The following is a 13,652-nucleotide window of genomic DNA, read 5'->3' on the forward strand; positions in this document are numbered from 1 at the left end:
GTACCAGCAGACTCATCTAGCACTGGCTGGGCAATGGGCAGGATGAGGAGGAAACACAGGAACAGGAGGAAACACAGTTAGTAGGCCCAAATAATAAAGTAGGCTAAATGCAATTCAAAATTCGTAACAGGACAACAGGCGGCATTGCTTTGTTCAGTTGAGGACAACTGTAATGAGTGGCAGACACAGTTAGTAGGCCCAAATAATAAAGTGGGCTAAATGTCTGCCAAAAAATAGTTCATAAATAAACAGGTGGCATAGCTAGGTACAGGGGTGGGCTCCTCTGCTGAGTAGAAAAGGCCACAGATACACCTGACACTGCTTCTAATATCCGTGCCACAATTAGCAATAACTCCAATACCAATTCATATCAGTGACAAGTGTTCTGTGGAAGACGTGAACCGAACCACTACCAGAGGAATAGGGGCAACCACAACCGATATATAGTTAAAGAGAACCAGAAAAGTACACCAGAGGAGAAGTAGATAAAAAATACCTTTATTTGATATAGACGGCAAAATACATATAATCCAGTTTATATAAAAGTGACAATGTGCGCACAACAGGACAAAAAAAAATATATTTATTATTTAATATAAAAAAATATATAAAAATATAAAAACAAGGAAGATGGAAAGGACTGACCCAAATGAATCCTTATATTATAAGGTCGGTGTAACCCCTAGCAGCTTATGATAAAGATTAAAATTAAACAGACAATAACATGCAATACAAAGGCCGTCATTTACTACGCCGTGTGTCCGTGCTCTTTGATATATGTGGGAATGACAACAAGACAGTTCAAAGTACGTGTCCGTGAACACGTGCGGGGCATCCAAGCTGCCAAAGAGGTTGAAAATGTATCAGATCTAAAGACCCTGCCAAGACATTTCAGGACTCACCACAACTGTGATCCTTCTGGGTTGAAATTTATAGGAATCGATACCATTATATTAAATGAACGGGGTGGTGAAATTGGTATGCCACTTGGACGATTAGAGACCAAGTGGATTTGGCAGCTGGATACGGTGTCACCAAAAGGGCTCAATGAAAATTTGAGCTTTGCTTTGCTACTCTGCTTTGCTGAGTAGCAGACAGTGGTAGTAGGCGCAAAGTATTAACTGGTCTAAATGGAGGCCAGGGCCCCTGTATATTTTAAATATCATCTATCATTTCAACAAATTTGTATTGACAGTGCCATTGAAGGATTTAACAGCACAGACTACACAGTGGTGGAGCAGGGAGAGATAAGCATTGCAAGTGGTAGAGCACTGTTCGAGCTGGGGGGGAACACTCTCTCGTGGGCGGCAGTACTGGCACAGGGCCCCTCATATTACGATGGTGTGTCTGACATTGGTTGTGCACCACCACCGTCAGAGACACTTCATTGTACTATGAGGGACCCTGTGCCAGTGCCGTCGCCCAAGAGTGGGCCCACCCACCTGTCCAGGCAAACGGCACTCGCACGGGTGCTTGCGCCAGGTGGTGACCACAGCCCTGTGGGGGGAGTCAGCCCATATAGGGAGGTATAAAAATGGCCTATGGTGGACATTCAGCAGCTGCAAATGGAGGAATTGGAGAAGTCAGTTAGAGGAGGCCAAAAGCTAGACATTTTTCAGGCACTCCATGTCCGATTCATCTTATAATGGGCAGTTAACAATTTCCCTTTCTAACCAAGGCACGGTATGTGTAAAGAGCTCCATAGAGTAACCTGTAGTGTCGCCTGACACATCCTTCACTTTTGGTTTGGGTGAAGGACATAAGGAAACATCTTGTTCCTGACCGGGAGCATCAACTGACGACTCGCTGCTTTTATATTTGGAACTTTCTGAAGAGGAGGCGAAAGAGCTACAGGCTAAAGTCAGCATTGAAATTCAAAACTTTTTCCTGCTGCTCCGGCTTTAAAAGCTGTTTTCCTACTCTCAGATAAGGGAGCCTTTGAGGCCTTGTGTAGCCAGACGATGACGCTTGCTCAACACCTCCAGTCTTAGGTGCTATTGTGCTTTTGCCACTACCACCAGATGCACTACCACCACCACCATCACTAACAGCTGGCAACCACCGCCCACGGGCTCTTCCACAAGACTTCCTCATTTTTTGGAAAATCTAACCAAAATAACAACCATTATATGGTACTGTAAAACAAGGTAGAAGGTGTATATAAACTTGTTGAGATTTAAATCTCTTTTTTTGGGGGGGAGACTGAAAGAAAACTCAGGCCCAGTGTATATAACAACACAATCTAAGTGACAGAAAGTGGCTGGAAGATATATGAAAAAATACAAGGACTGTAGTTCAATTTCAATACCCCTACAATGATCTCAGGAAAAGTATGGCAGCAATAAAAAGGACTTCTGCACACAAAAGTGTGGACAAATAAACAAGATAACTGTGCAGAAAGGAGCAACAGGATTTTTGCTTTTAAAAAAGCAGTTGGTTTGCACAGATAGCAATGCAGCTATCAGGGAGCCTTATAAGGCAGCCTAATACGCTACAGAGCTGATGCACAAAAATATAGCCTCCACTGTCCCTGCAAGGAAAAGGTGGTGTTGGACAGTGTAAATCGCTACAGCACAAGCAATTTGGGGGTTAATCTCCCCTCCCTAACTATATCCCTCCTTCTGATGAAGCTGCAGCAACCTCTCCCTATGCTAAGATCGGCAGAAGTAAGGTAGCGGTCGGCGTGCACGCCCATTTATAGCCCCTGTGACGCCGCAGAAAGCAAGCCAATCACTGTCATGCCCTTCTCTAAGATGGTGGGAACCGAGACCTATGTCATCACGCTGCCCACACTCTGCGTCCTCCTTCATTGGCTGAAAAATGGCGCTGAAAGCGTCATACGAAACGCGACTTTGGCGCGAAGATCGCCGACCTCAAGGCCGATCCCACACTAGGATCGGGTCGGGTTTCATCGAACCCGACTTTGCCGAAAGTCGACGATTTTTGAATTTGTCCGATCCGTTTCGCTCAACCCTACTGAGAATGGGGCTCTAAAATGCCCAATCAGAATGCAGTGTTGGCTATGCATGTGTGCCACCACTCCATTTATGTCTATGAGACTGCTGGAGTTAGACAAGTACATCAGCTTTCTCCAGCAGTCCTATAAAAACTAATTGATTGGGCATTGCTCGATTCTAGTGGCTCAATTCAAAGCAATGATTTTGTGATTGGTGGAGGTGCCTGCAGTCAGTCTCCTAGTGATATGCATATTATAACTTAAGGTACCTTCACACATAACGATTTCGTTAATGATATCGTTGCTTTTTGTGACGTAGCAACGATATCGTTAACGAAATCGTTATGCGTGACAGCGACCAATGATCAGGCCCCTGCTGGGAGATCGTTGGTTGCTGGGAATGATCAGGACCTTTTTTTTGGTCGCTGATCACCCGCTGTCATCGCTGAATCGGCGTGTGTGACGCCGATCCAGCGATGTGTTCACTGGTAACCAGGGTAAATATCGGGTTACTAAGCGCAGGGCCGCGCTTAGTAACCCGATATTTACCCTGGTTACCATTGCAAAAGTAAAAAAAAAAAAAACAGTACATACTCACATTCCTGTCACGTCCCCCGGCATCAGCCTCCCGCACTGACTGTGTCAGCGCCGGCCGGCCGTAAAGCAGAGCACAGCGGTGACGTCACCGCTCTGCTTTACGGCCGGCACTTACACAGTGCAGGGAAGCTGACGCTGGGGGACGTGACAGGAATGTGAGTATGTACTGTTTTTTTTTTTTTTACTTTTACAATGGTAACCAGGGTAAATATCGGGTTACTAAGCGTGGCCCTGCACTTAGTAACCCGATGTTTACCCTGGTTACCCGGGGACTTCGGCATCGTTGAAGACAGTTTCAATGATGCCGAAGTTGTTCCCCTGATCGTTGGTTGCTGGAGAGAGCTGTCTGTGTGACAGCTTCCCAGCGACCACACGACTAGGGTTGAGCGACCTTTACTTTTATAGGATCGGGTCGGGTTTCACGAAACCCGACTTTTTCAAAAGTCGGGTCGAGTGAAATCGGCCGATCCTATAAAAAAGTCGGGGTCGGGATCGGCCGAAACTCGAAACCCAATGCAGTGCATTGGGTTTCCAATGGTTCTCAGGGTCTGAAGGAGTGGAAACTCTCCTTCAGGCCCTGGGATCCATATTTAAGTGTAAAATAAAGAATTAAAATAAAAAATATCGCTATACTTACCCTCTGACGCGCCCTGGTACTAACCGGGAACCTTCCTTCCTTCGAATCAGCGCTTGCAGGACCTTGCGGTGACATCGCGGTGACGTCGCGGCTTGTGATTGGTCGCGCGGCCGCCCATGTGACTCACCAATGGTTCACAGGGTCTGAAGGAGTGGAAACTCTCCTTCAGGCCCTGGGATCCATATTTAAGTGTAAAATAAAGAATTAAAATAAAAAATTTCACAAGGTCACATGGGCGGCCGCGCGACCAATCACAAGCCGCGACGTCACCGCGACGTCACCGCGACGTCACCGCAAGGTCCTGCAAGCGCTGATTCGAAGGAAGGAAGGTTCCCGGTTAGTACCAGGGCGCGTCAGAGGGTAAATATAGCGATATTTTTTATTTTAATTCTTTATTTTACATTAAATATGGATTCCGATACCGATTTCCGATATTGCAAACATATCGGAACTCGGGATCGGAATTCCGATACAACATTCAGAAGATCGCCGACTTCATGGCCGACCCCACACAGGGGTCGGGTCGGGTTTCATGAAACCCGACTTTGCCAAAAGTCGGCGACTTCTGTAAGTGGCCGACCCGTTTCGCTCAACCCTACACACGACGACTTACCAACGATCACGGCCAGGTCGTACCGCTGGTCGTGATCGTTGGTAAATCGTTTAGTGTAACGGTACCTTTAGGCTATAGTTAGGGGCTCACTTACTAAAATGGAAATAACAATTTTAAAAATAAGCTGTCACTTGCCAACACATTTTTTTACCTGGTCTAAATGCTGATGTTCCCATAAATTTGCTGTTATTGTGTTTTCGTTTTTGCTCCTGTGCCTGTTTATGGCATATGCTACATTTTCCTTTAGAACCTTGTATTTAATTATTGCCTTGTTATCCAAGGAGGTGTGATCCATATCTCTTCTCTATGTATGTCTTGCTCCCTTGGCTAACAAGACTAAACTTAAATAAAAGACACCAAAAGAAAAAGGATGCCATCTCTCAAGAAAGTAGAGGCACAGGAGCAAAAATAAATAATAAAAATGCAATAGAAACTGATTCGGTGGAATAGCTGGTAAGTACATATTAATGGAAAGTGACCGATCCTGTTCAAACTATGGTTTTCAACAATGTGTTGTACAATGTAATCTTAAGCTGTAGTTTTAATGCATTTTAATTTGTTTCTATTTTAACCAGCTTTGGAAAATATGATGGCAACTTATTGGAGAGCCCCATCAGATTTACCTGCAAAGGGATAGATATACACAGCTTCGTGGGAGCTAGCACCTTCACAGAATACACTGTAGTGGATGATATTTCTGTCGCTAAAATACATGAGGATGCTCCATTGGAAAAAGTCTGTTTGATTGGCTGTGGATTTTCTACTGGATATGGCTCAGCTATAAATACTGCAAAAGTAAGAACAGAGAACCTGATCAATTATTCTATACATAATTTAGAAAGTGATTAACCACCAATTAAATACGTATTAAAGGTCCATGGAGGACATTTGTCATGGTTGTGGACAGGGTTCCCTTTCCTGTCCTCTCAGAATTAATTTTGTATGTCCTCCTTTTGGTTTGGGGAGGGCTATATTTACCCTCTTCCTTTTGGGGATCTTTGTCAGTGATACATTCGTTCTTGACTGTGTGTCTGACCCCTGGTGTGCTTGCATACTGTTTCTTCTGTTTGCCTTTGAGTGTATGACCCAGTCTGTTTTCTCGTCAGTATATTTACCTTGTGACTCTGTCCATGAAATCCTTTTCTGGCCCTGACTTTTGGCTTGGTACTCTTTCTTCCCATCTGCCTGCCCCGTTTGTACTGCATCGCTATTTCCAGCTATTGGACATTTTGCTACATCATGACCACCCTTTACATCTCAACCTTTTGTACTACGCTGACATCCTGGCTTGACTTCAGCACTTTCTGACTACTCTCCAGCATCGACAGCCATCGCCGCCACTCAGTGTCTGTCTCTGTCTCTGGGCACTACCCTGGTGGTCACGTGTTTCAGGTCCTGCACGCCGGCAGGTAAACTTGCCTCAGCTCCCCACACACACTCTCGGTCCGCTTGGAACACGTGTGCAGACTCATGCTGTAAGTCTGCAGCAGGGTTCCTGATATTATTACTGACCTACCAGTACTTCTTTCTTTTCTGGTGTGGGTTTTTTTTTTGCTATGGACCCATTGCATGCACTTTCTGAGCAAGTGAGTAATCTCACTCAAATGATGCAAAAACTGTAAGCGGAACAGAGAACCCTGGTTCAGTCACATCAGAAAAGGATTGCTGATGCCATTCAGGGTGCTTTTTCTTCTGGGGCTCGGGACGAGGGTGCCACAGATGTTTACTTAGTTTGCCTCGAACCACCTTTTAAGTTACCCAACACCTTTTCTGGGGATAAAAAATTATTTTGGGTGTTTAGAGAGGAGTGTAAATTATTTTTTTCTCTGGGAATGAAAGCCAGAGGGTCGGGATTATAATTTTTTTTATTAAGGAGGCTCCACAGGCTTGGGCTTTTTCTCTCTCTCCCTCCGCTCCGGAACGTATGTCTGTAGATCTGTTTTTTGAGGCTCTTGGGCATATTTATGATGAGCCTGATAGAGTGCATCTGGCTGAGGATATGGTGATGAGTGTGACACAGGGGAAGCACTCAGCGGAATGATTTTGATCCGCGTTCAGATGCTGGGCAGTGGAAATTTCATGGAACGATGCTGCTTTAAGAGGGTTGTTCCACAGAGGCCTATCCAACCATTTGCAGGATGCACTGGTGGAGCATCCTCCCCAGACACTCTGGAGGATGCCATGACTCAGGCAGTCCGTATGGACCGTAGGCTCTGTGCCAGAGGGGTGATTCAGCAGGAAACCCCTTTTACTCCAGCCCAGGGGACACCCCGTCAACTACAGAACCCATGGAGGTGGGTGCCATCGTGGTCAAGGAGAGAGAGAGAGAGGAGACGCTGCAGAGATAGTCAGCTGTGCTTTTACTGTGGAGCCTCGGGACACTGAAAAAAGACTGTCCTTCTTGTCCCTCTCCATCTAAAATATTGGGAAATGTCTAAAGTCTGGGTAACGATCGAGGAGGTTGCCCAGACTCCCAGGTATAATTTTCCTCATTTGCTAAAATCCTTCTCCAAGTGGAGTTTAAGGTTGTTGGGGGCCCATTTTTGACTACTGCTTTTGTTGACTGTGGATCTACCTTCAATTTAATTGACTCTAGTTTTGCGACTCTTTATAAGATAGGGACAGGTAGGCTCGAGTCCCCAGTCAAGTTTGTGGCCATTGACTGCTCTACTCTCAGCCAAGAGGGAATCTGTTTTTTGTCTGAGGTTTAATCTCTAAGAGTGGGCTCTAGTCATGTGGAAAACATAAGCTGTTTAGTCTTGACTAATTTACCTGCAGGCCTTGTTTTAGGTATGCCCTGGCTTCAACGCCATAACCCTATTGATTCGGTAACTGGGGAAATTGTCCAATGGGTGTCCAATTGTTCCGGTCTGTGTTGCAATTCTGTGCCATAGTCCATCACTTTAAAATCTGTATCTGTGTCGTCTGTCGGTGTGGAGGGTTTTCCGGAGTACCTAAAAGACTTTGAAGATGTGTTCTCCTTAAGCGAGGCTGAGGCGTTACCACCACATAGACCTTTCGATTGTGCTATCAACTCAGTTCCTGGTGCTAAACTGCGCAAGGCTCATTTATTTAATTTGTCCCGGCCTGAGCGCCAAGCCATGAAGGAGCATATTGTGGAGAGTCTCCGCAAAGGCCATATTCGCCCTTCTACCTTGCCTGTAGTCGCTGGGTTTTTCTTCGTTAAGAAAAAACATGCTGGTTTGCGGCCGTACCTCAACAAGATTACCGTAAGAAACACGTATCCACTCCCCCTCATTCCAGATCTGTGTAACCAACTATCTGGGGCTAAATCATTTTCCAAGATTGATTTTAAGGGGGGCCTATAACCTGATAAGGGTTTGTGAAGGGTTGAGTGGAAAACGGCGTTTCTCACGTCTGAAGGACTGTTTGACAACCTGTTCATGCCCTTCGGTCTGACTAACGCCCCTGCTGTTTTTCAAAACTTTGTTAATGTAATTTTTTCTGATCTGATTGAGCGCTTTGTGGTCATTTATCTTCATGACATTTTAGTGTACTCTTATGATAGTCAAACCAACTTGCCCCTTCTGCAAACTGTTCTTCTGAGACTTAGAGAAAACCATTTGTATGCAAAGTTGGAGAAGTTTTCATTCTTTGTACAGGAATTATCTTTTTTGGGTTTGATTGTTTATTGTGAGGGTTTTCGTATTGTGACAAAACACTCTGGGATCGCCTTTGCTGGGGTCAAAGGACACGTGGTTTGTGCATTGAATCTGAGGCGTACAGCAGGTTTCTGAGCAGGCTGACCTCAGGTCAGATTTATTAACGTGAAAGCAACACAAAAAACAAAACATAAAAATAAACCCTAGCCTGTCCGGCACTAACTAAACAAATACGTTGCTATCTCAACAACTGGGGGGGCTTCTCCCACCCAGCTAACATCATACAGATCTTGAGCAGAGCTCTTCACTCACGTTTGTCTCACACAGGCAGGCAATCTGTGTGCCCCAGGCAGACACTGGAAACACCCAGCTGGTCATCTTTTATTCCTGCAATCATTAACCCATTAGCACCCTGAAGATACTGAGTGGCCTAATTCACATAGGACAAACACCTGGGCGAGATATACCTGCCTCCATCTACCACACCAGCATGAGTCTTACATATCCCCCCCCCCTTGCTCAGACCACTCCGGTCGAGCAAGAACACTTTTGAAACAGTGCACTCGGGATAGGGCATCGGCGTTCCCCATCTGCACCCCAGGTCGGTGCTCCACCGTAAAAGAGTAAGCCTGCAGGGCAAGGAACCACCTGGTTACCCGACTATTACAGTCCTTGTGGAGGTGCATCCACTTGAGAGGGGCATGGTCTGTGACCAGCCTAAACTTCCTACCAGCCAGGTAATACTTGAGGGAGTCGAGAGCCCATTTAATGGCTAGGCACTCTTTTTCAACCACGGCATACCTCTGCTCATGTACATTCAGTTTCCGACTGAGATAGAGGACCGGGTGTTCGACTCCGTCCCTCACCTGGGAAAGTACAGCTCCGACACCAGTATCAGAGGCATCAGTTTGTACCACAAACTCGCTGCTGAAATCAGGAGTCACTAGTACGGGCTGAGAGCACAAAGCCCGTTTCAGGCTGTGGAAGGCCTCTTCAGCAGCTGAGATCCATTTTACCATGACGGAACCCTTCCCCTTGGTAAGATCCGTCAAGGGAGTAGCCATGGCTGCAAAATTGGGTATGAACCGGCGATAATAGCTGGCAATCCCCAGGAAAGCCTGCACTTGTTTCTTGTTCACTGGTTGTGGCCAGCCCTGAATTGCCTGTATTTTGTCGATCTGGGGTTTAACCACTCCTCGGCCAATCACGTAGCCCAAGTATCGGGCTTCTTCAAGCCCGATGTGGCATTTCTTGGGGTTTGCCGTTAAACCTGCATCTCGCAGGTCATCAATCACGGCTTGTACCTTCTGGAGATGAGTTTCCCAGTCCATGCTGTAAATTACGATGTCATCCAGGTAGGCAGAAGCGTACTGTCTGTGAGGCCTCAAGACTCGATCCATCAATCTCTGGAACGTTGCGGGAGCTCCGTGAAGTCCAAACGGCATATAGACATACTGGAACAGACCTTCCGGTGTAGCAAATGCCGTCTTCTCTCTGGCCGCCTCGGCCAGAGGAATCTGCCAGTACCCCTTTGTTAAATCCAGGGTCGTAATGTATCGGGCTTTACCAAGCCGGTCGATCAACTCATCGACCCGGGGCATAGGGTACGCATCAAATTTAGAAACTGCATTCAGTTTCCTAAAGTCATTACAAAACCGGATGGAGCCATCCGGTTTAGGTATCAACACAATTGGACTGGACCAGGCGCTGTGTGACTCCTCAATGACTCCTAAGTCCAACATTGCCATCACTTCCCGGGAGACGGCTTCACGGCGGGCTTCCGGAATCCGGTAGGGCTTCACATGAACAGTGACGCCAGGCTCTGTGACAATCTCATGTTTCACCAACTTCGTCCGGCCAGGTTTTTCGGAGAAAAACTGTCGGTTCTGTAACAAAAATTGCTTAACCTCAGATTTTTGTCGTTCTGAGAGAGTCTCAGCAACCTGCACCTCTGGTACAGTAGGTGAACAAACCGGACGGGGCAGATCCGCCTTTAGGGCAGAGCGGTCTTTCCAGGATTTTATCAGATTCACATGATAAATCTGTTCCAGTTTTCTCTTACCCGGCTGGTACACTTTATAGTTCACTTCACCAACTCTTTCTCGGACCTCAAATGGGCCCTGCCATTTCGCCAGGAATTTACTATCCACCGTAGGGATTAGGACCAACACCCTATCGCCGGGTGCAAATGTACGGACCTTAGCGCCTCTATCATAACTTTGCCTCTGGGCTCCCTGGGCCTGTAAAATATGGTCCCTAACAATGGGCATGACAGCGGCAATATGATCCTGCATTTGTGTTACATGGTCGATCACCGTTTTAAAGGGAGTGACTTGACCTTCCCAGGTTTCTTTTGCGACGTCCAGCAGTCCCCGGGGACGACGGGCGTACAACAGTTCGAAAGGCGAAAATCCTGTGGAAGACTGGGGAACTTCCCTAATGGCAAACAGCAAATAGGGTAACAAGTAATCCCAGTTCTTCCCATCTTTGTCTATCGCCTTCCGGAGCATCTGTTTTAAGGTTTTGTTGAAGCGCTCAACCAGGCCATCTGTTTGAGGGTGATAGACAGACGTACGCAACGGGTCTATTTGTAAGAGCCTGCAGAGCTCCTTCATTACCCTCGACATAAAGGGAGTCCCCTGGTCGGTGAGTATCTGTTTTGGAATTCCCACCCGACTAAACACTTGTACCAATTCCTTGGCGATCGTCTTGGTAGCTGTGTTACGCAAAGGGACGGCTTCCGGGTAACGAGTGGCATAGTCCACGATGACGAGGATATGTTGGTGCCCACGTGCGGATCGGGGAAGGGGCCCAACCAAATCCATCCCAATTCTCTCAAAAGGGACCCCGATGATAGGAAGGGGTACCAAAGGGCTACGGAACTGAGATTTAGGGGCCGCGATTTGGCACTCTGGACAGGACTCACAATAGTTACGGACATCACAATGTATTCCAGGCCACACAAAACAATGCAATATCCTTTCTGTGGTTTTCTGTACCCCCAGATGTCCCCCCATTATATGTCCGTGGGCCAAATCCAGTACCTTCCGCCGATAAGGTTTGGGTACCACTAACCGTTGCACTGTGTCTTCCCCTTTTTTTTCTACCTGGTAGAGCAAATCATTTTCAAGAACCATATACGGGTACGCTAGCCTAGTGTCAGGTTCTACGGGTACCCCATCTATCATTTTTACATTTTTCCTAGCCGGAGTCAGGGTAGGATCTTTCATTTGCTCGCTGTGGAAGTCATCCACCTGGACTCCCAAATCTGGCAGGCAGGGTGCCGGATGGCTGTCTGCCTCCGCCTCTCGCTGAGGTTCCTCAGTTTCCTCTGTTCCCCCGCCATGACGGAGAAGGGGTACTGAAGGTTAGATTCACTAACCTCCCCAGCAACATCTTCCTGTGGGGTCTCCTCTAGGGACTCGGGACCTCCAGATGGCATGGGAGAAGATTCACGGGTACAGCTACCGTGAAGGAGTAACTGATTCTCCCACAACTGCCAGAAATAGGGAAAATCCCTGCCCAGGATTACATCATGTAACAATGCGGGAACGAGTCCCACTTTGTGCTGCACTGACCCATAGGGAGTAGAAATCCATATGACCGCTGTTAAGTACGAGCGGGTGTCACCATGCACACACGTCACAGAAAACTTGTCAGACGGACCAGACGGAAGTGCCACCAGACTAGCTTTCACCAGAGTCACCACACTTCCAGAGTCTAGTAATGCCACAACATTTTTCCCATCAACAGATAATTCACACAGGTGTTTCACTGTATCATTTTGACCCGCATTCACACTCACTAGCTGTGTAACCAAAGACATGCGTTTTCTAGAGTCTATAACGTCGCACTGCATGGGTTCAGCGGTAACAGGACAGTTCGCAGAAACATGACCCTTCTCATGGCAGCGGAAACACCTAACAGGTCCCCTACTGAGACCACCGTCCAATACTCTTGGTCTCGGAGTGCGAGCAGTCCCGGACTCTTCCCCCACAGTTTTAAGCGATTTTCCTTCACCCGTGGTCCCTGGAACAGTCTTACCGGTTCCACGAGGAGGAGGCACAGTCCGGGGTTTGGCGGTGTCGTCGGGAAGTCCTTCTGCCACGGAATAACCCTCGACCAACTCCACAAGTTGATCCGCTGTCGTGGGATTTCCTTGGCTTACCCACCTTTTCAGCGCTGGGGGTAGTACTCTCAGGTACTTGTCCAGGACAACCCGCTGGATTATTTCGGGTATTGTCAGTACCTCGGGTTGCAGCCATTTCTTTGTCAAGTAGATCAGGTCGAACATCTGAGACCGCGCTGGTTTATCTTGCTGGTATGTCCACTGATGTACCCTCTGTGCACGGACAGCCGTCGTCACACCCAGCCGGGCCAGGATCTCAGCTTTCAGCTTCTCAAAGTCCTGAGCGACCTCCGGGTCCAAATCATGGTAAGCTTTTTGGGCCTCGCCGGAGAGAAACGGGGCAATCAAATCGGCCCATCGTGCCTTCGGCCACTTCTCTCTCAATGCCGTCCGCTCAAAAGTTGTCAGATATGCCTCGACGTCATCTTCTGCAGTCAGCTTTTGCCAGTATCGACTCACATGGATCCTTCTGGACTCTGCTTCCGGGTCAGCGTCAGGCATGCTCACCAGGCGCTGCGCCACCTGTTGGAGAAGTTGGTGGTCTGCAACCGTCATGTCCAGTAACTCCTTCAGCTGTGCCGCCATCAAGCGATTAGCTTCGTGCTGTGCGGCAGTGGCCTGCTGCTGTACGGCAGTGGACTGTACTAAGGCTTTCACCACGTCTTCCATGCTGTCGCCTGTGCCACGGTATGCCCGCGTTCTCCACCACAATGTGACAAAACACTCTGGGATCGCCTTTGCTGGGGTCAAAGGACACGTGGTTTGTGCATTGAATCTGAGGCGTACAGCAGGTTTCTGAGCAGGCTGACCTCAGGTCAGATTTATTAACGTGAAAGCAACACAAAAAACAAAACATAAAAATAAACCCTAGCCTGTCCGGCACTAACTAAACAAATACGTTGCTATCTCAACAACTGGGGGGGCTTCTCCCACCCAGCTAACATCATACAGATCTTGAGCAGAGCTCTTCACTCACGTTTGTCTCACACAGGCAGGCAATCTGTGTGCCCCAGGCAGACACTGGAAACACCCAGCTGGTCATCTTTTATTCCTGCAATCATTAACCCATTAGCACCCTGAAGATACTGAGTGGCCTA

The 13,652-nt window shown here is 47.5% G+C and overlaps 1 protein-coding gene across 1 annotated transcript in view; it reads left to right on the forward strand.

The window, feature by feature from the left end:
* LOC138655770 (alcohol dehydrogenase 1-like) overlaps positions 1 to 13,652 on the forward strand; it is a 153,658-nt gene that overhangs the window by 61,577 nt on the left and 78,429 nt on the right. The window contains exon 5 of the mRNA XM_069743620.1: positions 5,379 to 5,598. Within this exon, the coding sequence (XP_069599721.1) occupies positions 5,379 to 5,598 (220 nt within the window). The remainder of the gene's footprint in view (positions 1 to 5,378; positions 5,599 to 13,652) is intronic.

This window comes from Ranitomeya imitator, chromosome 1 (genome assembly GCF_032444005.1).
Source record: "Ranitomeya imitator isolate aRanImi1 chromosome 1, aRanImi1.pri, whole genome shotgun sequence".
Classification (NCBI taxonomy): Eukaryota; Metazoa; Chordata; class Amphibia; order Anura; family Dendrobatidae; genus Ranitomeya; species Ranitomeya imitator.